This window comes from Styela clava, chromosome 12 (genome assembly GCF_964204865.1).
Source record: "Styela clava chromosome 12, kaStyClav1.hap1.2, whole genome shotgun sequence".
In the NCBI taxonomy this organism is placed as follows: Eukaryota; Metazoa; Chordata; class Ascidiacea; order Stolidobranchia; family Styelidae; genus Styela; species Styela clava.
In genome coordinates this window covers 811,966-837,384 of record NC_135261.1, presented here as the reverse complement: position 1 = coordinate 837,384, position 25,419 = coordinate 811,966, and the positions used below count along the sequence as shown (strand labels likewise).

General features: G+C 38.1%; 1 protein-coding gene across 3 annotated transcripts; it reads right to left on the bottom strand.

Annotated features, from left to right (window-relative positions):
- Positions 1-23,652, bottom strand: LOC120330227 (cyclic nucleotide-binding domain-containing protein 2-like). 3 transcript variants are annotated; one of them, XM_078118679.1, is made up of 14 exons: positions 22,836-23,652; positions 14,035-14,189; positions 13,130-13,200; positions 12,524-12,627; positions 10,552-10,697; positions 8,982-9,144; positions 8,477-8,631; positions 7,368-7,512; positions 6,431-6,545; positions 5,884-5,966; positions 5,333-5,454; positions 4,104-4,229; positions 3,361-3,501; positions 1-2,432 (listed from the first exon to the last, which is right to left on the bottom strand). In XM_078118679.1, the coding sequence occupies exons 1-14, from the start codon at positions 22,891-22,893 to the stop codon at positions 2,277-2,279; spliced, it is 1,740 nt and encodes a 579-aa protein (XP_077974805.1). In that variant the 5' UTR covers positions 22,894-23,652; the 3' UTR covers positions 1-2,276. The 3 variants fall into 3 exon arrangements, with proteins under 3 accessions (XP_077974805.1, XP_077974806.1, XP_077974804.1); XM_078118680.1 differs by lacking the exon at positions 22,836-23,652 and adding an exon at positions 19,614-20,549; XM_078118678.1 differs by lacking the exon at positions 22,836-23,652 and adding an exon at positions 18,033-19,080.
- Between the last annotated feature and the right edge of the window lie 1,767 nt (positions 23,653-25,419).

The window sequence follows — 25,419 nt, the reverse complement described above, 5'->3', positions numbered from 1 at the left end:
TCAGAATTGTTCAATTGTATTTTGGATAAAAACGACATAAAAATAAGTGAAAATATAAAAAATAAATCATTGATAACACTATCTTTGGAACTGATAAAATAACTGATAATTCACTGATCAAAAACCGAGTTTTTTCACTTGTCCAAATTTGAGTAAAAGTAATGAATTGGGTGAAAAAATACGAAAAAACAAAACAGTTATAACTATCTTTGGAACTGGTACATTGATAATACTACTGATAAAAAAGCAGTTGTTTTTAAATTGTCCGAATTTGGGTAAAAAGTAATAAATTTGGTGAAAAATATAAAAATGAACAATAAACACTTTTTTCGGAATTGATAAATTGATAATACTAATGATGAGTAACTGATAAAAAATTAAATATTTTTATTAAAATATGAAAAAACGAAGTGCCACGAGATAAATTTGATAGAACCATTGATAAAAATTGAAAAAATAAATATACGAAAAGAGGAAATGCCACGGGATAAAATCGGCAAAAACAGACATAATAAAATAAGTATATTCCAATAAAAGTTACAATCAGGAAAACCGCCTTTCTGCGGGTCCTCCCATTAAAAAAAAGTCAAAGAATGAATAAAATAGAACCCAGCGCCACGTTTGAAATAGGACATATTTCAATTATATAGTTCGACATCTAGCTGACAGGTTAGCTTAGAGCTGATCTAGGGACCAGAATATATTTCTATTTTCATTTTATGCTGGGTTAGACCCCATCCAGGTGTCGCTGCTCGATAACCAGTAATGGTTTTCAGCGTTTCCATCCACCCTGTAAATACTATCCTTATTTTATTCTACTCGTATATGTAAGTTGCTTATTACTTATCGATTCTGATCGGTAAGTATGTTTATAGGTATTTGTCTGTATGTATGTCTGTTAGAGTGCACGCGATATCTCACGAAAGCGAGATTGAATCTGCTCCAGATATAGCCTGTGCATTTATCTTATCTCGGACCAGAAGCCTATTGATGTCGTATAATTAGCGAGTTATTAATTAATTAGTGATGGGACACATGGTGTCGCTATGGAGTAAGAGCGCTGTTTTGGGGGATCCCCTAACTTTCGATCGATAAGTCTTCGGTCTCTGACCGATATTCTCGTTTTCCGTATTGGTGGAAAAATAAATTACTGACACTGAATATACTCGTAAAAATATCTGAAATCCCTCTCATTCGTTATAGAATTTTAGCATTTTTTGAGAAGTCAGTCAGTACGGTACTCCTGAAGTATGTGAACCAAGATGGCGGAAACCAGAACGTAGTATGTGTACCAGGTTAGGGTTAGGCCATAATTTTATTCCAATTTTCCTTTTTTTAGTTCTATTACAAGTTTGGGACGGGTACTAGCCAAGTGACTCCCGTTGTATTTGTACCTGATATTACGGCCTAACCCTAACCTGGTACACATACTACGTTCCGGTGTCCGATATCTTGGTTCACATACTTCGGGAGTACCGTGAAAACCTGTAGAACTGTATAATGGCTCATTCATATGATAGGATCAGTGCTGTATGCATGCGGGGTGTTTCACTATTTTTTGTCATATTGGAGATCCATATGGATTTTAACAGGGGGGTTGACACTGACCCCGGAATATAGACCAACCAGCGCTTCTCAAACTGGGGCTCTCGGCCCCTATTAGGTCACAGAGCGGGTCCATGGGGGATATGATCCAAGGCTTCCACTGGGTAGCATTCGCGACTACAACTTGAAATATGTTGACTCATTTGTCTAATTATATAAGTGTGATGCATTTAGGTTTGTCATTTCAAAATTGCATACAGAATCAAAACAGTGAAGGTTGAGGCTGTTCCTAGAATATAAGGCTAACCGGGGGTTCTCAAAATGGTCCCTCGGCGGTTGTGAATCGTCATTTCTATGGGAGCCAAGAGCAAATGTATTCACTGTAGCTATCCGCGTTGACTACAATAATTTGAAGGAATTTGACTATGGTTTGTTTAATTCTTTAAATGTAATGGATCAATTCTTTAACTTTCGTTTGTTGTATTTTTTTATTAAGCGTGGCATTATTTTTAATAAATAGAAAATTGCCCATGGATCGTTGAGAGTTTTTGGAAAGGGCCCGAAGTTCATGATAGTTTTTAAAGCCCATGGACTAAAAAGACGAAGAGCGAAGTATTAATTTGTTTGCAAAAGTCGCGATGCATCAAACAAAACAGTAGGGTAATAATTATATTAAAATATGGATAAGATTAAAAAAAATCTCGCCATTGTTCATCATTTCAGTCGATATTTCAAAGAGCAATAGTTTGATCCTTATGATCTGATTGGACGACGGGTCTGTATAAATGCGCCAGGGCGTCGTCTAGCGTCTGTCGTTTATAGTCTTTCCACATGAACGATTGACGAAGATTTTGTAGGATTTCGTGTTGCTTTGGAAATGGCGGGAACTGAAAGAAAGTGATATATTATTATAAATGAGCAGCATAGTATACCCTCTGAGGCGTTCTTTAAATTGAGTGACTGGTCGGAATCAGTGGTGAGATTCATAAGGGTTTTAGACCAGGGGTGTGCAACATTTTTGTCGGTGGGCCATAATCGATTTTTGTGGAAACGTTTATTCTACTAAGCTATAGCCCATAGACTCATGCTTCTCGATTTCATTCCGTCGATTTCGGCTCTCTGTCATCTCTTGCGGAACCAAACCAACCCACCGGGGAAATATTTCAGTTTAATCAAAATTGTAGCTCCGAGCATACCAGTAGCCTTTATACAGAGCCATGTTCGTAGTCACGCGTAAAAAAAAAACTATTTCTAATATTCCAGCCTGATTTTTGATTGCCTATGTTGAGATTTTTACCCGACCGAAAACAGCCGTAACCGTTAGTGTTCACTTGCCCTTTCACCGCGACACATATTAGTTTCATTTATTGGCACGTAGTGGACATACTGATCGTTTCGTTAATCTGTAATTGTTGTTCTTGGAATTTTTCTTCCTATCGTTTTGAACAAAAATTGCTTTTCTCTTCAATTACTTGCCCAATTGCTTTGAAATTGTCAGTGGTTGAAGATTGTATTTTTTGCTTGAATTCTATCACTTTTATATATTCCAAAATATTTTATTTTTTATGAGAACACGGCTTTTTATCCGCCAAGCGAGCTGACCTGATACCGCTGGGTACGGTACGAAATGTACTTACTTTATTTTGATTTCGTGCCCATATATTTGAGCATCGCTCTTCATTAATTATATACCTATAACAACAATATATCAGAAAATGTAACAAATCCGAAATATATCGTATTTGCAAAAACAAAATAGGTATATTAGACGCTGCTTGTACAGAATTTGAGTTGCACAAAAGGTCGGCCACCTACCTTCATATTTATCAAACTATAGACCGTCTCATCAGCAAATTTCTGGAAGAATTTCTTGTTTATCTGAATGACCTCTGACCCGCAACTTATGAGGCTGACACTTGACCCTCGTTGATCTTTAGGAAGTACAGCCAGGAAGCCCTGAATAAATGAGATTCTTTATTATAAATTTTTGTATTTTTTCAAATTTGCTGAAATAAAGATTACCTGTATTCACTCCGTAGTGAAAGCTACTAAAAGAATAATGTAGCTGATTACGCGCCCTCACTCACTCGGGAGTGAAAAAGACCCATCTCTGAGCAAAATTACATGCACTCACTCAGGAGCAAAAAATACTCGTCTCTGTGCAATAACACGGGCACTCACTCGGAAGTAAGGGAGTCTCATCTCTGAGCAAAGTTATACGCACTCACTCAGAAGCAAAATATACTCGTCTCTGAGCAAAGACAAGGGCACTCACTCGGAAGTAAGAGAGACTTATCTCTGAGCAAAGTTACGCACACTCACTCAGAAGGAAAGGAGACTCATTTTCCAGCAAAGTTACGCGCACTTTATCAGAGGTATAGAGGACTCATCTCTGAGCAAAGTTACAGACTACCACTCAAATACTAAAATCTACGAGCACTCATTCAGTAGTAAATGAAACTCATTTCTGAATAAAGTTACGATCATTGAAATGCCAAAGTCTATCGAACGCTTGGCACGACAGACAATATTCAGAAACATTCCCAACATATACTTACAAAGCTATCCCCGACTCCGAGCACCTCCAAGGCCACGTATACCGGTCTGTTAACCTTAGGTCCGTACAATGAGACAAGAAATGGGCTTCGTTTCATTGGCGTCTGAGAACGTTGGCGCATCGCCTCCTGAATGCAAGAATGATACTCGAAAAAGCTGAATAAATGGCACAGAGTATGGAGAATTATTATTTATCGATCTCGCTCGGTGGGTATGTTGATATTTGTTTGCCTGTTAGACACTCGCGATATCCCACGAAAGCGAGGTTAAATCTGCTTCAAATTTTGCATGTGCATTCACCATATCTATCATACCCGAAGCCTATTAGTTTTGGATGAAATAGGTCATATAATTAGAGTGTTACTATTTAATTAGTGATGGGACACGCGGTGTCGCTACTGAGTCAGAGTGAAAGAATCGAAACCACAGATCGATAAGTCGGCGGTCTCCGATCGCTATCCAGTTTTTCACGGGTTGTCAAGTTAATTCACAAATCCGTACTTATTAGAATACAGGTTCAAAATTATGACTCCAGCACCTCCCGCCTATGCGATAATAAAACACAGACTTCGGTCAGCGTTGGGAAGAGAATTTCTGTTCAAAATAAAGTTTTGACCGGATTTCGATTCCGGACTTGGAAAATTTGACTCCGGCTTCGTAAGGTTCAAAATACAGTTTCGATTCGAATTACCAACTCTCTACTTTAACGATTAACAAAGCAAAATGGCTGGCAACTCCTGTGGAGGAAGTATATTTTATGTCAGGTTGGTGTCTGGAGTCTGGTTTTTGAACGGAATTTAGGCGTAAATTCTAACTCGATATATTCAGTGCCGGTCTTAGGCCATTGCGACCAATGTGGGTGCTGTGCGCCCTACTCTTTCACATCGCTAATTCTAGGTGTAAATTATTAATTTTAACCCGTTAGAAGTTACAATTACGTACCGTTTTGGTAATATAGTGGATAACTTGTCACACGCAAGACTCGTAAAATAGGTTTATCAAGATTTCGTGCTTAGTTAAAAGGTGATAAAATGTAAAAATGAATTTATTTTCTATTACAATCCGTTCGCATAGACAATAGATAGGACTGACTAGGCGTTAAATATATCTGAATTACCTGTATAGCTGCGGTCGCTGCTTCATCGTAGTAGCCATGAGTTTGTGGGCGTGACAGGGGATTCCGCATAGACAATAGATAGGACTGACTAGGCGTTAAATATATCTGAATTACCTGTATAGCTGCGGTCGCTGCTTCATCGTAGTAGCCATGAGTTTGTGGGCGTGACAGGGGTGTGGTGAAGAATGTCGAGGAAGGTGGGACAGCGCTGATTCGATCCTCGCTTGGTTCCGAGACTGGAAAGGAAAAATTGTATGGGAAAATAGCGGTAAATATTTTACTTCAGAATTTCCGGGGTGGTGTACTACGAGCCATGAAAAAAGCGTCTTCACTAAATACCATTCGGCATGACTACATATTTGGCTGTGATTTGTTTTATTCTTTGACTGTTATGAATTTATTCTTTTACTTCGCTTATTGGTATTCAAGTACTAAACATAGAGCATAATATAACAGACAAAAATGAAAATAAAATTTAGGAATTTATAAATAGAAGAGCACCATGTCACAAAACCTGAAAACTGTTGCGACGCGAACTTTGATCGTGAAAAAACCGCAGGCCTCATGACCAAGGCTTCGGTTCTAGCTGTTTGTCTGGAAATACGCGCGAGACATCAATTAAAAGTTTAAATAGTGGTCATGATATAAGAATTCTTTCCACATACCGTCAATATCGTTTTCAAGATTCTTGGTTTCAATTTCTTTCAATAATTTCTGACGAGCGTGTCTGGCGAGAAGTTTCTTTATCCTAGAAAAAGTAAGAACGGTTGGCGCATTTTGCTAAGCGTCAGGAATACGTTGGTTATCGCAAATTTGATAACCCTGTGTTCTTGTATTTGGAAAACTTATAATTTATTCTTATACCCCGAAGAATTTTCTTGTGGATAGATGCCAATTTACCTTCTAGGTAATATTTTTACGCTACCCATTTTCATTCGTTGCATCATCTCCTCCATGTATTAGACGTAGTTTTGTAGTAACTCAGTAAACTTAAGAAATCTACATGCGCAAAACTAAATTGTGATTCCCCCGCGAGTCATTATAGGGGTTTGCATCGAAAAAATTGGCGCTCCGGAACCTGAACCCCAACCTGTTACAATACTATGTTCAGCTTGTGCGCCATCTTGGTGCACATACTTCGGGTACAACGAAAAAATATTAAATTGGAGATTAATTGAAAACGTACCGATATATCCCAAAAAATACACCTACCTTGCTGGGTCTTCTTCCGGTTCTCCGGGTTTCAAACATTTGACCACTTTACACTGTCCAGATTTGATAATGTAAACCCAGTCACATCGGCCACTGTCCTCGACTATCAGAGTTCCTGTGAAATCATAGTGATTACGCGTTATTGGCTGCTTGTGTAGACCATTGGGTGCTATGAAGGTAACTAATTTTGTTCGCCTACATCAAGTTGTGTAAAGGTACTGAAACCTATGGACAAAGGGTATATTCACTTGGCTAACACAGATAGTCCCGAACTCGTAAAAGAACTAAAATAATAAAAATCAGTATAAAATTATGGCCTAACTCTACCCTGGTACACACATTACGGGAGTACCTACCCCTGTTAACAGCGGGAATATAAAACGTATAATGAAAAGATTTAGGGTGACAATGGGTTCGGGACTCTTTTCCCAGGCCAGGAAAGGCTCTCCACAACTCTCAAGGTTCCTGTGAAATATGAGAGCAATGCACAAATTGACGGCCACAAATGACTGAAAAGGCTCCGCAACGTCAGCAAAATTGCAGCCGAATTGTACAGAATTTTATATGCAGGTGTGCCGAATGTCATATGAAGGTGTTCAAGAATTATGAAAACAAGAATTGAGGTGGAATAGATGACCAGGTCATGTCGACCGAGTCATACTGCGTTGCATACTATTGGCTTGCACAAAGCCGTGTTCAGTGCGAAGGTGTGAAACGCCGAAGCCTCGGTATGACCTGACGCACTTGTAACTACATCCCTGGAGAACGCCCGAGACGCAGGTTCTAGATGCCTACTATTAAATGGAAAGGTCGAATCTTTACGATTCGGAATTTATCCAACCTTAGCCAATTCATTCTACCCTCGGATGAGGTGAAGGTCACGGAATTTTAGCATGATAGCCTTAATCTGCGAATCAGTCAGATCCAACGCTCTTACCGGGTTTATAGTTCTGCATGGTCCATGATCCCGGGTTCTCGATCAGCTTCTGCAACGGCCAGTGATGGAAGACAGGGTTCTTTCTACAGATTGACAAACTGGAAATATCCTTCGAACCTTTGGCGAAGCAGATGTCTTTGTAGTCCTTAAAGAAAAAAAAATGGTTTGAAAGGACAGTAATTTTGCGAAAAGTCTGAGTTGTTGTGCTGCTGAGAGTACGGATATACGCTTTGTTTCAAAAGCAAAGGAGACTCATCTCTTACCAAATTCATACACATTCGCCCAGAATTAAAATCGACTTTTCTCTGACCTGAGATATACACATTCACCCAAGGGTAATAAAGACTTATCACTCAGATGAAGCAACGGAAAGCCACAAAAAACAAGAGCTAACTGGGCTCATACAGACATATGGTGAGGCATTATGCGACTAACCCAGTAACAAAAGAGACTCATGTCTGAGCTGAAGTTACTGAAAACCGTACTGCATTTTCAAGAGATACCGAAACTATATCGAAATTAGCGGTGCATTACGCGCCATTAAATAACCGATTGATGAGAGACTTGAGTCAATGCGATCAGAAAACCAAGTATGAAGTAGTGAATTCCACATAAGAAATTTCTTTGTAAATTTCAGAGCAACAAGTCAAGAACTACCGAAATTATATTTATACACCGCGTCTAACAGAACGAGCGCTTCGTACTTACATCTCCGACAAACGAAAAATAGCTCAAGTGCTGGTTTGAGTTGGATGCTCAGTTTATTGGGGTAACTTTGGTTATGACCATTCACTGGCCATACATTTATACTGGGTTTAACACTGATATGGGCGAATTACGGCCCGTTGCCACAACAAAATTTCGATGTTTCAGCTAAAAAATAGCTCAAGGAATTTGTTGAGATTGCGACTAGATTTAGTTTTTTCACAAGGCCTATTGTTTTTCACTTTTGCTGTCGTAACACTATAAATATTGCTCATAAAATGTACATTTTTACGTCACAATTACATGGCCCACCAGTCTAGGTGTTCGAAGTTTTTAGCTAGTGGTTCGATAACCTTGCCCAGCCCTGGTTTAACAGATATATCTGCTTGATACGTCTCACTTACATCTCCATAAACGACAAATAACTCTGCCGTATCCTGGCTCATCACAGTCGCCGCACGTTTGCTTTTAGAGATGATTTCCTCTTCTCCAAATTTATCGCCACGCTTGAGTAATGTTGTGACCATGTGACCAGTTTCTTCTTCACCATTGGCTACAACTGAAAAAATAGGGCGGGGTTTAATTCGTATTTAGGCCCCACACACAAATAACGCCGCAACCATATGACCAGGATTTATTGTGTCATTGGCTACAACTTAAAAAGGGGGGCTTAATTCGCGACGCTTGAGTAACGACTTGACCATGTGACGTGGTTCTATCTCACTATTGGCCACTATCCATTATCAGCGTTTAAGGCCTTGTTCATAGTAAAGTATAGACTTAGCAGCTTCCAACAAATCAGTGGGAGTTTACCGGAAACCTTGTTCGGGGGAAATATATAAGACCTGTTTACAAGCAAAAACCAATATATATTTATTGTACTTTCCACAACATTAGAAATTTACTCACGTCTTCCGGAAATGACGTAATAAACACTTTGTCCCACGTGACCGGATCTTAACAAAACTCGATTCGGTTCGACAGTTTGTAGCCAAGCACATTCGCATAACCGACGTTGTATGCTCAGAGGGAAACGAGCGAAAATCTCCATTTTTTGCATTGTTCTCATGATCTGTGATGTAATAATTATGTTGTATTAGAAAATTGCATTGGCGGGAAGGAGGTTTCGACAGGCTGTAAACCTGGGGTCGGGGTGTTAGCTTGTTTCAGATCTGTGGTTTTCAATTTTTATTCTCTCGGGGCTCATTTTTTTTTGCAAAAATATTTTGCGGTCAATCAAGTTTTTGACATAAGCGCAGAACTACAGAAAAAAAATTTTCTGCAAAAAACAGACAATTTCGCTTTAAAAATTAGAATAAAAATTGCCACCCTGTAGCAAAAAAGCAACTTCAATTATTGCTACTGCCATCTAATTTAACTAAATTCATCCAACATATATTTAAATTTTTACTTTTTTTTATCCTCAAAAAAATTGTCTTCACCCCCTCTATGTGGGATGCGGCCCATCGTTTGAGAAGCACTGCTACAAATTAATAAGAAGTTGTAGATTTACAGAGGTTTGGATTCTAATATTTTGTGACTTAATTTCTCAGTTTTGCAAAGTAGATTTTGACGGTAATCATAACCCATTGTGAAAATGGAGCAAAAGTAAAAATTTAGATAAGTTGAAATATCATTCTATATATTTTCTCAGCTTGCCGAGCGTTAGGCTTATGCATCATTCGGTGTTTAGTCTGTTTTCATTAACAACTTCAGCAACTTTTGATAGCTCATTTTAAAATATTTCTATGTCCCAGCTGTGGTCCATGGCCCACTGGTTCAGAACCGTATATTAGATATTGATACCGGAGCCGGAGTTCCGTTTTGAAACTTGTGATGCAGAATAGGAGTAAAAATTTCGAATTGTGGCATGTTTTTATTGATTGAGTATTTTTAAATTCCGGGGTGTCAAAGTCGAAATTTTGAATGACTTGAATTAGGAGTGCGATTTTCAGATTTTCAATGGATAATCAAAGTTAGGATTTTCGACAGAAAGTCAAAAGCATTGAAATTGAGTATTTACAAAAGATAACTGTTTTTGCTATCAGTGAATATTTTTCTCGAAGCTGTCGCTAGAGGTGGGGATAAAATATTTTTGACAGCATACACTTTACTTTATTTTGTGTTATTTATAGCAGGTGAAAATTTGAAATCTTGCAGCTGGGGTAGTCCTTATTCTTTTTAGGAGTAGGCTCCCCATCAATCGGATTGCACAAAAAGTCACTGATATTTGAGGAAGGTTCCCGGTTCAATATTGCCTACTCCCCCTAGGTGCGGATTTTTACCTTTAAACTGAAAATAGAAAAAGTGCTGATGGTTTTCACTGACACACCGATGGTGTATACTCTTTTCAGCTGTGCAGGCATTTTCAAACCAAGGAATCGGCCCCTCAACTTTCAAGAAACTAACTACTAAACGGGACTTCAACGCTTCAAAGTCGCAATGTCGGGAAAACAATCGGACTAAAAGAAATACTTACATTTAAAACCTCTTCTGGGGTTCGATCTCCCGGTCTTTTGCGTAGAAGATCTTTAATCTTCACTGGCATGACGTCGACGTCTTTTGATTGGCGGCGAAATTTACTAAGGTCAAAGGTAAGTTCCGGGTCGTCAGTTGTGAGAGCGGCTGTGAAGTATAAGATAATTAAGTAAGTGTGAATAAGCGGAGTTGCGACAATCGACTCAGAGAAGCAACTTCGGATTGATAAAAATTTGACGCTGATTTCGGTTGTAAAAAATGCAGACTTTATCTTTCCGAGAAAATCGTACGACGTATGCAAGCCTGCTTTCACGGGCTGTTAAAACTGCTTGGTAAACGTACTGTTTCTTAAATTTCAATATAAAATTTTATTGTTTTATCACCGCTAAACGTTCTGAAATTCCGACTTGAGAGAATTCAAAATATTACGAATCCTACTTCCGACTCTGGGCAGTTTCAACATAAGACTCGGCTCAAGGGCGTAATGAGAAAGGGTGGTTTTGCAGGTCGGACCCCCCCCCATTTATTTTTTTTTAAATGCAAGATCGTGCAAAATTCCAATTGCACAGCCTTTGGAATCTCACGACAACTTTGTTTCTGATCAAAGCAGCACGAGAAGGTGATTGGAATTCAATTATCGAATAAAAAGTGAAAATCAGTGGTTTTGGTAATAAGCATGAGGAGAAGGAATGAACGAGCCTCCAGGTCCTTTTGTTTCATCAACGGATCATTGTTGGCGCATCGTGCTAAGTGTTAGAACTACAAAACAATTATAGCTGCAACTATGACTCCTCAATCCGAGTTGAGAAACTAGTTGCCTCTTATTTTAGATAACTTAAAGCTCTACGGGTAAAAATTGACAGTTTCGGGAATAACCACGAGAAACAGAAATGAATGAACCTTCCCATGCTTTTTGTCATATCGGCGATCCAAAATATCAGATCGAAAATTGAATGAATCTCCAGATACTTATTATATAAGGCGTATTCACGCCTTTCCATTTGCTCTAAACAAGGCAATGTACAAGCAGCTATTGATATCCCACGATATATAAGGAGCTAATATTACGCTTACGATTTGACATTGCCTGTACTATTTTTTTACATCTTGGGTGAGATATAAATCTGCAAAACCAACACCGTTAAGTGTAACGATTTGAACGCTAAACCAGGGCTACTCAACTATTTCTAGCAAGGATTCGCATACAAAGCTTCAAAATTATTTGGGTCCGGTCTTTCCAGAAATTATATTTCGGCATCCTTAAACGTGTACTTCCTCGGTCCGCTAAGGATTATTAGCAAATAAAGATAGTTTATTATGGTGGTATATTTCTTTTCATATATATTCAGAACTGTAAAAGTCATTTTGTGAAAGGAAATTTAAAAGGTGGGGCTAATGATCCAAAATAAAGATTTAGGTGCGGTCGGAATCCAATACTCGAAAGGTCCCGATTTGACCGCGGTCCGCAGTTGAGAAGCCCTGCGCTAGACGATAGGTTCTAAAAGCCCCATACAACAGGTCTCCACGAGAGAAACCTAGGGGCTTTGCGAGCTATTCGTTTCAAAATATTAAATATTTTTCAAATACAAAGCAGCAAATACATCCGAGTCATTAATTGAGGTAATTTTAACTTACTGAAAAAAAAAATAATGAATAAGTAACAATGATATTTTTGTTTTTATTTTATGAACTGATTATGATGCTCACTAAATAATAGTCGACAACTTCACAGGCTTAATAACATCAAAAGTTTGAGAATCCCTGACTTAAGATAAACAGAATTAAACAAAACAGACCAAAAAAGCAATGGTGAGGCAAAATCAGGATAACAACATAGTGGCTATGACTAATTTTCTGATCTTATTATGGTCGGTGAACACACTATGCTAACCTATCAAAATATCAGATCAAAATGAGTGACAGTACATTAAAAAACAATAGTAACCTGCGGTTGTGACAACAATCATCCATACCTTTCTTTTTTTCTTTATTCTGATCCTTACTGACGTCACTTTCACGTAACAATGCTTCTTTTAGAGCGACCCAATTGTTCTGGGCAACGGAGAACGTCATATTCCTGGGAAAAAATATACGATTTGCATTAGATATGGGGTCTTGTAACTCATCGGACAGGGCAAAAATTGTCTCAAACTTTTCCCCTTTTCAGCAGACTTGCCCACTTTGTTACACTTGCCCCACTGTTCTAAGTTAAAGTAGATATATATTGGGAAAATGATTAGAGTAAGCATATATAGTGGAAAGGTGTGCCACGGCTGAGGTGATGGAGTATGGCATGATCTTACTGAGGCGAAAGGAGGCCGGTGTCGTATTTTCAAAGTCCTCGGAGTTAAATGTTAACACACAAGTTTCTACAGAAGTCAAAAGCATTAAAGTTCGGAACTGGAGAAGGGTCAATTTTTTTAAAAAAGGAAGTCGGATTCGATCGTAAACTTCCCCGAAGTCCTGTTCTAGAAAGGTGTGAACGACCATTTTCTCCGCCCCTACCACACCTGCATCATCTTTGTAGGTAAGTAGCCAGACCCCGAGCCGCGCTTTAAAACGAAATGTAAGAAACTTACTTCTTGCAAGCTAGACATACTGAAGATAGAATTCGGATCACTCTTGCTGCCCGTCTGAATCGAAGTAGCGGCTGAAAATATGATTTATGGAAGGTAATAGGGTATCTCACTATGCAGATTTGTGTGTAGTAATGTTCTTTACTAATATTGTATTGTAGTAATAAGTATTTATGCGCAAAGTATAAATGCAGAAATTCACAGTGCGAGTTTCACTAGCTTGGAACTATAAGCTAACGAAAAATGAAAACAGAGTTAATATATCCAATCAAAGAGTCCAGCTGAACACTAACACAAATGTATTTCTGTAACGTTTCGTCATACCAGAGTCAGACCTCCTCAGACAAGGAGTTTACAACAATCAATGCTTGTCTGAGGAAGGCTGACTCTGGTCGGACGAAACTTTACAGAAATACAATTGTGTTAGTGTGCAGCTGGACTCTTTAATTGGATAGAATAGTCATGTTCATTCCAGCTACAGTATCCTTGCAGTATACGCATACGGATCAACTAGCATAAAGGCATAGAGAAAAGATAGGAAGTTAGTCTCGAGCAACCCAACTCAAATTTAAAGTTAATTATCACAAAATTTGAAGGTCAGATGAGATCACTGATAAAATGCGTGTCACAGAAGCCTATCGGTCTGTATTGCAGCTAAGAAGCAGATTTGAACTTACGCAAAAGTGGGACCACCACAAAGAGCGCAATATCCAATTTTGATGACGTCATCGCAAACAAAAAACGAAGTGCGCACAGTAATTTTTGAAATAAAATAAAGTAATAATAAAATAACAACATCAATCCATAGGTACACTTCGTGTCCGAAAAGATTGGAAACGACTGCCGTAATGCAGGGATACTATAGCAATCGAAAAGGTTTATTGAGTCGTTATAACACAAGTACAAACCGGTATAAATGTGACTTCGACTTTCCCTTCGCCTTCGATCGCAGGATGGTAATTTCGTGCGAACATCGATACTCTCCGCATGGACATTGCAGTGGCCTGGAACTTGCCTCGCATTCCAGGCTGCAAGTTTGGGATTGATCGTCTCTGTCCATCTCCTGTGTGAATGAATAATTATTAAAAGGGAACACTGAAATTTATCGTATGTAATTTTTATACAAATTCCTACTTTTACTGCTCTTGTGTGAGGGAATAATTATTAGAAGGGAACACTGAAATTTATCGCGTGTAGTTTTTATACAAATGCTGATATAACTGCTCATGTGTGAGAGAATAATTATTAGAGTAATTTTGATCCATTTGCATTACAAAGCCAATACCCGAGCCCAATTTACTATCTATGCCTATGACGTTAAAATGCCGAAACAGCTAACTTGTGCAAAGCGAACAACGCATGTCATAAGAACAATGACCCAAATTTTTGTGCATGCAAATGTCAGAAAGCGTATGTTAAATAATACGACAAATAAATATTTGTATCTGCCCTGTTGTATTAAAGGTTGCATACTCCTGATAAATGATGACTCGTGTCTAGTAAAAGACTAGACCTTCCGAATACCGGCTCATACATCCACTTTCGTAGTACACAAGAATTTGGTAAATTTTCGATTTCTGTTAAAAGCACTATTGATTCGTCATAATACGATGTAAAAATACTTTTGTGTGATCACAAAGGTGTTAGGATTTTCCTTTTGTGTTCAAATAATAGAAACCCGGCACGATTGTTGACAACATTTTGTCAACGATTGTTCATCACAATGTACCAACAGTGTATTGAATTGTGTCACAACATAGGACGTAGAAAAATTGACGACCTCAGCTGGCATATCGGTTTGGATAAATTCTAACGGAGATCAAATGAACAACAAGAAATACCGCGACTGGTATTCCATACACACACGATATATAAAGTGGAAAACATTTTTTTGACCGAACTTCGATTCCCGATAAGGAAAAAAGAAGCTTCGAATTTAAATGTTGATATAAAAAAACTAGGGAGAATATGAAAAGCAATTTTATCCCAACAATGATACAACAAGATTAGCAAAACGATCCAGCACCAAACTATATTTCTTGACCTGAACGAACCCTGTTTGCGGATTTTGATCTGTATTGCGGCTGTTTTCAAGATTCATAACATAACTACCCTCGATTTGATTGCAATGCTTTTTATTGTGATTTCATAAAATAACCCTGGTTTCCGTGATTTTGATATAAAAGGCCCTCGTTTTTGAGAGTTATACCACAACTACCCTCGATTTCGTGAATTAAATCGCAATGACGCTTCTTTGCGTGATTTTTTACAAAATGACCCTTGTTTCAGTGAATTTAAAATTCAAATCCTCTCATCGGTAATTTGATCTGAAAAAGCTTCTTACAAAGTTTTATTTTGTCTAAATGACCCCGTTTCCGGGACTTGTTTATATTGGAGAATTCCAAAGAGATTTATTGCTTAACCGCAAAGCAATAACAACGGTTAGAGAGGATCAATGAAAAATAGTGGAAGACAAACAAAGAATCGGTAAACCGATGGTATTGAAAATCTTGTCAACCGAGTATTATAGTGAAAGACAAACAAAGAATCGGTAAACCGATGGTATTGAAAATCCTGTCAACCGAATATTCAATTCGCGCGTTTAAAGAAACTTATTTTAATGAAGATCCTTCTGCATTGAATATAGTCCTAGTTGATTCTGAATTGGGTGTTGTGAATACGATTACCCGATCGTTGAGCAACACTCGGTCAACCGTTTGTAGGGGTAAAATTAACAAAACCGATTTCTGTTTAAACCCTACATTTGATTTAAAACGCAAATTATCAGGAAACACCGGTAAACCAACTATCTACTTTAGCCGTGCAATTTCGCGTTCCTTGTATTTTGATACGACGCTTTTTCACACATTTTGTGCAACTTACCCTCAGGGTCGTGATGATTTTGACTTCAATTCGGAAATGGTTTGTGAGTTTCTGTCGATAGAATTGACTTTTTTATCACCATAGAAAGTCTGACTTCAGGTTTTTCATGTTTGTTTACCTTTTTTTACGTTTTTGCAGGGTTTTGGGAGGTTTTTCACGATTTTTGCTAGGTTTCTGGTGGTTTTTCACGGTTTTTGCTAGGTTTCTGGTGGTTTTTCACGATTACACTTACCCGACACCAAGGAATCGAATTTCGAATCGGGAAAGTTTGAAAAAACAACTCCATAACCTGACAAAAGTGTTGTACACATTAAAAAAAAACTCAAAGAAGCCGCCGTTTTCAATGTCGATTTTTTGAACAAGGCTCTGGTAACTGTTTAAGACGTCATTGATTCACAACGAGCACTAAATTTGTAAAAGTCGCAATCTTTTTTCAGCTCGGAATTGCCAACTCAATTTATAACATCCTGAGCGACATTGTGGCATGAATAAATTTAAATAGCAAATCCGTCCTCTTCGAAACCTCCACACGATATATCCGTTTTAGATGTCGATTACGTTCAACATTTTAGCCTTATATAAACACACTCGGACCCGGTAAAACCACTTAACAATTCACGATAATCCGTCTCAAGGAAACAATGTCTTTGATCGCAAATTCATCAAAGGAATTTTTTCATTTCAACTCTGAAAAATCCAGTTAAACCGGCTTAAGAGGCTCCAGTTGTTTTTACTTGTGTTACAATCTCTCAGAACAAGGCTCAAGATCAGATGGTACTGATATGAAAGGAGCCACTATGTCCGCACCTTTAGTCTAAACGAGTCTCTGGACAGGCTTCTACTAGAATGGTGGGCAAGGTTTTTAAAGAAAGGGGCCATAAATGTTGCCCACTCATTCTGGCGGGCCATGTAAGTGTGACGGAAAAAGTTACAGTTTATGAACAATATTTACAGTGTTACAAAGCAAAGGTGGAAAACAATGACCCTCGTACCAAAACTAAATTTAACGGCCGTTCTAATAAATTCCTTGATCTATTTTATCTGAAACATCAACATTTGATTTCAGTTTAATTGTGACAGCATCAGGCGGGCCCGCGGGCCGTACTTTGCCCATGTCTGTACTAGAACGTAGGCTTTAGACAAGCCACTGGTATTTACAGAACTGCTATGTGTTTTTGACATCATGTGATGCAGCCACTAGTTATCACATATGCCCAGAACAAGGCTATCAATAAGCATCCGCTGATACGTAAGTAGCTGCAATGTATTTTGAGTAAGGTGGCCATTTATAAAACCCATATAGTTTGGAGCCAGACCTATACAAATCCAAATATCCAAACACGGCCCTGGTTAAGAAGTCACTCGTACTTAAAGATCCTCGGATATTATTTATAATAGATACATAAACCAGCGGCATACTCAGTGGTGTTCGTGTGGGTCCCGCCCTTTTTTAAAATGTAAAGTGAAAGCATTCTTTGTTATGCCAATATAACAATTTTTCGTAGCTCGAAATGGTTTTTAGACCCTCAAGACGAGGTCACGCTATCTTTACGATCTAATTTGGCAATTAGAAATCTGAGAACCACCGCCCCAAATATCCTCTTCTTTGAAAGGCTACGCCCCTGACATAAACCAAGTAGGCAGTTGTAGCGCTATATAACACAATGTATATTTAAAAGGCAGTTGCTTCATTTTTACGACTAATTTTACGCCTATCGGTATGAATAAGACTCGCAAGGCACTGCGAGGTAAGGATCTGCAATATTTTGAAAAGACGTTTTTTTCTGTTTAGGCATGGTGGGCATGGGATATAAACCTGAGATTTTTAACGTGCGATTCCGCAGTAAGACTAGAACAGGGGGGGGGGGCATATTGAATTACACAACGGGCCGGATTTGGCCCGCGGGCCGTAGTTTGCCCATCCCAGGTCTAGAAGTTTAACGACTTAACCATCGAGGCCATCCTTTCACTTGATAATCTGATCTTTCCCATAAATAAATAAAAAATAATGATAAGATTTTACCTTTCCCGGAACCGATCTCTCTAATTGACGGTGAAGCCGCAAATTTCACTCTTCGTCCAGTGGGGGTGGGGGAATTACCGGTTGGGGAGGCATGAAAACTATTTCTATGGGACAAGGGATGGGGTGTGTGAGGGGTATGTGGTGTATGCGGGGTATGTGGACTTTGTGTGGCGGACATTTTGCATTCTCAAATAGTCACATTGAATGCCACTCAAAATACTGTTTGAATACCTTGACGCCCCTTCCTATTCCGTCAAATGTGTAGTTCAATGAACACAACTACTTCGCCTTTTAAAATATATGATGACGTAACTTTGTATTTTGTCACTATCGTAATTTAATGATTACGGTTGCGGGGACACTTATCCAGATCACGATAACGTCACTCCGTATTACGTCAAAATTGTAACTCCCTGGCCACAATTACGTCACAAGTACTAAGTCTTTTCGATATCAAACCAATGATTCACTATCTTATGAACGCTCTTCAAATGCCGTGCAAGAGATTTTTCGGGGCATTTCATACGCTTACCAGTGGGCATTATACGCAAGCAGTTTTCAGAAGTATATTGTTATGCTTCCATTTTCCCGTGAAAAATGTGCTATGTGTCCGTTTGAATATTACCCACATTGGTATGTGGCATTCACACACAAGACGCTAACCTGTTTGCCGGAACTAGTCAAAACTATGTAAACCGGTGGCTTCCGTAAAACCGACATCATAGATAATGTTTTACAACTGATGGTCCATGGGCCCATGGGAAATATTTTGGCGAATCCCAATGCCTTTTCCTAGCACTTAAAATAATAATTTCAGAGGAATCTGGGCTGTGATTCAGAAACATTAAAACGGAGTACTTCATGACTCTTTCTTACTCAACATAATTACATTTTTGCATCTTTTATCTGACCCTCAGATAATTCAACTATTCAGATAAAAACGAATAGTTATCTACAATTCTTCTGCAGTATGCATTAGTCTAGTCCAGGGGTGTGCATCATTTTTGTTGCCGGGCCATATAATCATACTCAGACATCTATCAGGACCACACACACACACAAAACAAAAAGAAATTTATCGATGCGAGAAAAGCAAAAGAATAGAATGTGGCTATTGCTTACTCTTGTCGTAATGAAGACACCGGGAAAAACGGCGAAAGTTTTAACGCAGCAAGATAAAAAAAAAACATAATGTGTTTTTATTCACGTGATCAACGTAATAAGCATAAACTGTCGGATTCGGAGAAACAAATTACATATAAATTCAACTTATTTTACAGGAAAATTTTAGCGTAGTCAGAACAATGAATCAAACACCCTTTGTGATGTCAAAACAGCAAAAATTTGGGCGAATTGTCGGGCCCGATAAGGGTCATTATGAAAAAATAATTAGCCTCTTTGCGACTTGAACCAACTTAATTAGTGAAAAACTTTTAAATCAATGTTCCACCAGTGGCAAACAAAAGCTACTTTTTACAACAAGAATTGAGCAAAGCGATCCATACATAATACCAATGAATTACTCACAATAACATATAAATTCAATACATTTTACAGCTTAACTAAAAGTGCATAAATTACCTAGTTTTATCTTCACTTGCTTCTTTTCCCGCCTTTTTTCACTCGGTTTCATTGTCTATTCTTACGTCACAAACTGACTATAAGTACCCTCAATAAACTATTATATATACAAATTACTCGATTTTTTCCAAAAAGTATATTATCAAAAACTTCTCGCTTTCCCTCAGCTAAATTTGAACGATTGACCGTAACCCTTTGATATTATATCCAAAATGTTTTGTCTATTTGTCCCACACAAAATTACCGCGTTAAGTATTTTAAAATTTGATTTCTCAAATATTCCCATCTTTCAACTACAGCGTAAACGTACGAGTACGCAAAACTGGGTTTTTACAAAAGTTTACCTAAAGAAGCGCCCCCAATCTTCAGCTTAAAAAATGCTGCACTGACAGAGGAGTGGCATGCGACCACTGACTTTTCCTCGGTTATAAATACAGAAGTGTGCTTGACCTAAAGTTTCGAGTTCTCGAATACAAATAGTTGTAAGAGTTGTATAAAAACACCAATTCGCTAATATAACTTCGTATTGATTTTCATACACTTCTTTCAACGGAAGGCCCCAAAGAATCAACTGAAAAAGTAGATTTTTATGCGGATATCAAGAAAATGATTTTCTCAATACTAATGTAGAGAACATTGTACGATATAAAACCTTGTTTAATCGGCAAAACAGATTTGTAGCTTTGATCTTATCCGATTTGCGGTGGCGAAGAAGATATTCAGCCTTTGAAGAAGAAGTTCAAATAAACACAGTGACAATGTTTTACAAATACGTCATCCAGAGATCAACATATACAATACCCTACCTAGGAAAGCGGATAATTCGTTATTATACCAACAAAAATACGATACAAATGTTTAAATATTTAAAACTAACGCAATTGACTGTGAGAGCCTGAGCGGCCACACTGCCATGAATTACTCTCCCACCCTTTTCCCATCACTGCCCTCCCCCCTAAAGCCGTATTGTAGCCAGAACATAAACTAAACCGAACCAAAAATATTATTAAAACTGCTGCACTTCAACAACCTAATAGAAATATGCACTCTTCGCCATAGAGACAACATACAACGGAGTACTTCAAACACACACTACAATATACGATATACATATTTAAAAAACATCGTGAAAATTATAGGAAATTCGAAGGTATTACGAAAGGCACGGTTTAAGAGTCGTTTTATGTGTGGCCATTTATTGATACGTTTACAAAACACGCGGCCCAAGCTTGTTCGTGAATCAAAATAATAAAACGATGAAATACAACTACTCACACTTTCATTTAAATTTACTCTAATTTTTAACAGTATGCTTAATTAATCATAATTTAATGTCAACACCTTCTTACGCACGGCCCATAGTTAATCTCACTCTGCTTTACCATATCCCATACAGGGCAGATTATTAGTTGAAACTTTCTCATGTAACCTTAAACAATGACTGTTTACTCTTATTCAAGGAGTTGCAAACAAAACTGACTTTATTAAATTAAGTCTTTTCATATCAACTCTACCGTGGTTAATTAAATTTGATGAAGTGCTTCCGTACAATTTGGGTGGTGGTTCGAGTTGTATATTGAGACGTTTAGGTGATTGTTGGAGTCGGATATTTACAAAACTTCGGGTTGTGGTTTAGGTTTGGCATTATATAATAAAACGTTTGATGGTCACTAGAGTAGGGAAATGGTGTAATGGAGTCGGAGAAGGGGTTGGAGTCGGATATCCGTGGAACCCAGGTGGTGATTGGAGTTCAATATCAATAAACTTAGAGTGGTGGTTGGAGTATTTTTACCCGGGTTAAGCTGTTTTCAATTCCGATGAATAATTTTAGAATTTATTTTTAAAGAGTGAATAAAATGTATGTATATGTTTATTCAAAATGTAACAGTATTTGCATAATATATTTAATGGAGACATTTTTATGCCCTGGCTGGCCTAAGATACAGTTGTGTCACATGTAATCCTAAACAAATATAACTGCAGTTTAGAACTGCTGCGTAATATAATAGGACAACATACACAAAATAACGAAAATATTTCTGCAAAACTCTATGTATAATTCACAAGACAGAGGTTTGCGGCGCCTTGACGATCCGTACAATGGCAAGTTTATGGCGTGTCTATGTCCCAGGTTTAGGTGTGTAAGGTTGGGAGCAATGTTCCCTCTAATTTTTGTAGTATGTGTGCGCAGACATCTATTCGTGTGCGCAGCCTCTGAAAGCTGTGTGCGCTCGCACACGCGCACACCTCAGAGGGAACACTGGTTGGGAGTACAGCATATATCAGATTACGGCCCACAGGCGGGATATGGCCCAAAGAAGTGTTTCGTCCGATCCACTTATGCCTGCTAAAATTACGACTATAGTTTTAATGGATAGAAATTTCGGTTGAGATTATCGATGAAAAGAACCATACCTAGTTAATTGTTACGTATCAACAATAAATAATACGAAAAAGTAATTTTAGTAGAGAATTACTTTTTATAGAACGAATTGAGATTTCGTGGCACACAGTATGGGCCCCCACTGATTAATTCCATACAAACGGATGGGCCGAATGAAACCTATAAAATCGCCTCTCCCATTGTATAAACATCAAACGATACCTAGATCCCTCTTATTGTATTCGTTACAATGGCCCGCTGTATGATCAAACAATTATCGATACACTAGGTATCTGTTCAATCATAATACCTCTCTGTACACTCAATCATTACACCGAAGAATCACAAATTATGGTTATACCATGCAAGGGCCAGAGATATTTTAATCGTTTAATCATTGTTCATGCTTGATAGCATAAAAGGAAACGAACGCCATTATCCAAGAAATTTTTTATTTTCCTGTAAATTTTAATGTTACATCACAAAAGCGAAGAAAATCGAGTATAGCTTGCGCACAGCATTGTAAGGTCATTTAAAACCTGATTTTTGCCCTACGACGGCTAAACCACGTTGATAAAACTCAAAATTGAGAAAAAAAATTCTCCTTTATATAGACCTCGATTAAATCTGTGATCACATTCTTGTTTTCCACATTGAAAATGATCATAAGACAGTGCGCTTCTCGGAACTGGGGGTCGCCGAAAAGTTTAATGTATTATAAGGGGTAGCGGGCTCAAGTTTGGTAATCCCTGTTATAAACCATTGGAAAGACGGAAACTAGAAATTACTATCTTAACCTAAATGCATAACCACGAAAAGAAATAAAACTGGAAACAAACCTCTTGCTCTCATGAACTCCATTTCCATCACAACACTGGATCGCCTACTTCGCGGCATTTTTGCTGATAATCGGGTCGTCGGCTCACGAAACGTTGATTTAATTTCTAATGCCTTCCTATGGCGCTAAGCCTATGTCTGACATAGTTATGCTACTATATATCGTTTATATTAATAATATACTATTGTGACAAGTTTAATTTCTAAAATTTTGAATATTCCGAAACACAATTCTTTCATTGATAAAACCTAAAATCAAGGGCCTATTTAAGTTTACTGTTACCCACCCATCAAACTATCGTCCTGGGCGCTATCCTCAATTTCTGATCTGAGTCGGTGTCAATATTTAGATTTTCTGGAGTCTGGAGAAGGGTCAACATTTTCAACTGATTCCAATTTTAGTGAATCGGTTTATTTTTCTGTTTTTCCCACGGCAATATGCTCATATCCATCATGCTCTTGGTGCTACTGTAAAAACTGGTTCACGACACAACAATAACTTTGTTGTTTGTTTTGATATACTTACGGGACCTCCAAGGATTTGAAAAACAAAACGCTCAAAAACCTCGTGTTTGGGAAAATTTCGACCTAATATAATTAAAGACGGGTCAACAAAAATTTTGGCCTCGACTGTACCGGACTCTGATGCTAAAAATTTTAACTCCAACTGCCGATTCCGAAATAAGAAAGTATTGAATACGGAAATTTTGACGTTCTGTGACTTACAACTTCTAGAAATTTGAAATTACAGCTGTAAACTGTACAAAATTTAAACTTTAACTCCTTTTTAGATGTTTAATTATCAATTCAAAATACGACTTCCGATTCCATCTTCAATACCTGTCAATAAGCCGTAGCTACAAACCAATTTTCCGCAGCCTTTTATCGTTTCGCCCATTTTCAATTGCGCACTTATCCTCAGTCCCATCGTTATAGCCAGCCATCTGAATATAACGTGCTTGAGGCCCCTTTCGAAACCGTATTCTTGTTATAAGCTCTAATACATGCCGAAAGCGCTTCCAGTCAGCTTAATGTCCAAAGTATAAATATCAGTTGTAAGCCATGTAATACACGCTACGTATGCGTGTTGGCAAACATTTGCGAAGATTTTTGAGCCTCGTGTGAATCAGTATTACCTGGCGCCTAATGCTCAACTATGATTATGTAGTTTCGTTAACTTTCGGCATCACAATGGTTTCACTTAACTTTGCTTTAGATATGATTCTTCAATACCTTTGACTGTGTACACGTCAGTCTTTGCATTTTAGTAGTCGCTCACGGCTGGTGAACTAACTGGTAACAAAACGAAAGTATGTGGTTCGCCTTATGATTCAGTCAACCTAACGACTTTCCTCTAATCCCGGGTTAATATAAAAAACCCACCCGCCTATCTTCGATATACTACTTCCGGAGAGGCTGGTTCTGAATCCCACACATATATGACTATGTGTTCAGCGGTATAGAATTATGCGTGAATAACTCTAAATAGTATGATGGGAAAACATGAGAATCTGGAAGTGTCATAAAAACTTGCGAATAAGAACATACGTAATTATGTAATAATGATCTCCGGTATGTCATTATCACCCACAATCGCGTCTCATTGATTTCCGACAGACAAGTAGTCTAAATGGTACCAAAGTGGCCCGACCCCGGATGGCGAACCACTGCCCCTGGTCCAGTTACCAGTTTATGTAGGGTATGGAATTAGTTAGCCAGTAAGTTATTTTAGACGCATAGACTTGATTGTGGCTCCGTGAATCAACCACGGTGGCTCTATTCTAAACATATTTTTTTAATAGTCCAGTTGATACGAAACCTAATAGGATGTCTTAATCCTATGACAAACCCCAAACACTACTGCCATAAACCTAAAGTATGCGTTATACCTATTTTTATATTTATCCCGGGGAAATAAAAGCCGACATTACGACTCAATCACGTGGCGAGCCACACACCACAATATTGCTCTGAATATTCAAATCATAACACTGCCAAGCCGACGAAGTTAATCCTTGGTAAATAAGCCCCAATGTTTTAGTATCCCTCACTCATCCTAGCTAAGCCTGACCACTAAACACTTCGCGTAGACTAGCACCACTTTACCGGCACAACGCGACTTTTACGGAGTAAACACTCAAAACAATCACGCGCGAACAGAAAAGATCCTTGCTTTTATTATTCTAACGTCTTTGGCCACCTTTGGTAAACGCCATTCGTTCAAAACGCTCATTTTTAAATGTTAACGACTATTAAACCACGTATAAGCACCCTTATACGATCTCAAGCGTCGCGTCTGTGTCGTCATACCACAATAGCCAATTTCCTTTATTACAAAAGAATAAGATTTTGAAAATTCAGTGTTACATCATACATGGTCTGTACATTAACAATCGATAATAGATGAATAAATAAATCACACCGCTACTGTGAAAATATAAGTAAAACTAACATAATTTTTACAGTATTAGTATAAATAGTAGTATGTTTTCAAAAATGATACAGTTTTAAAGGTTTAAGCGCGGATCCAGTATACACAACTTATACATATATACATGGTATGCGTAAAGCACGTATCTAGCTACT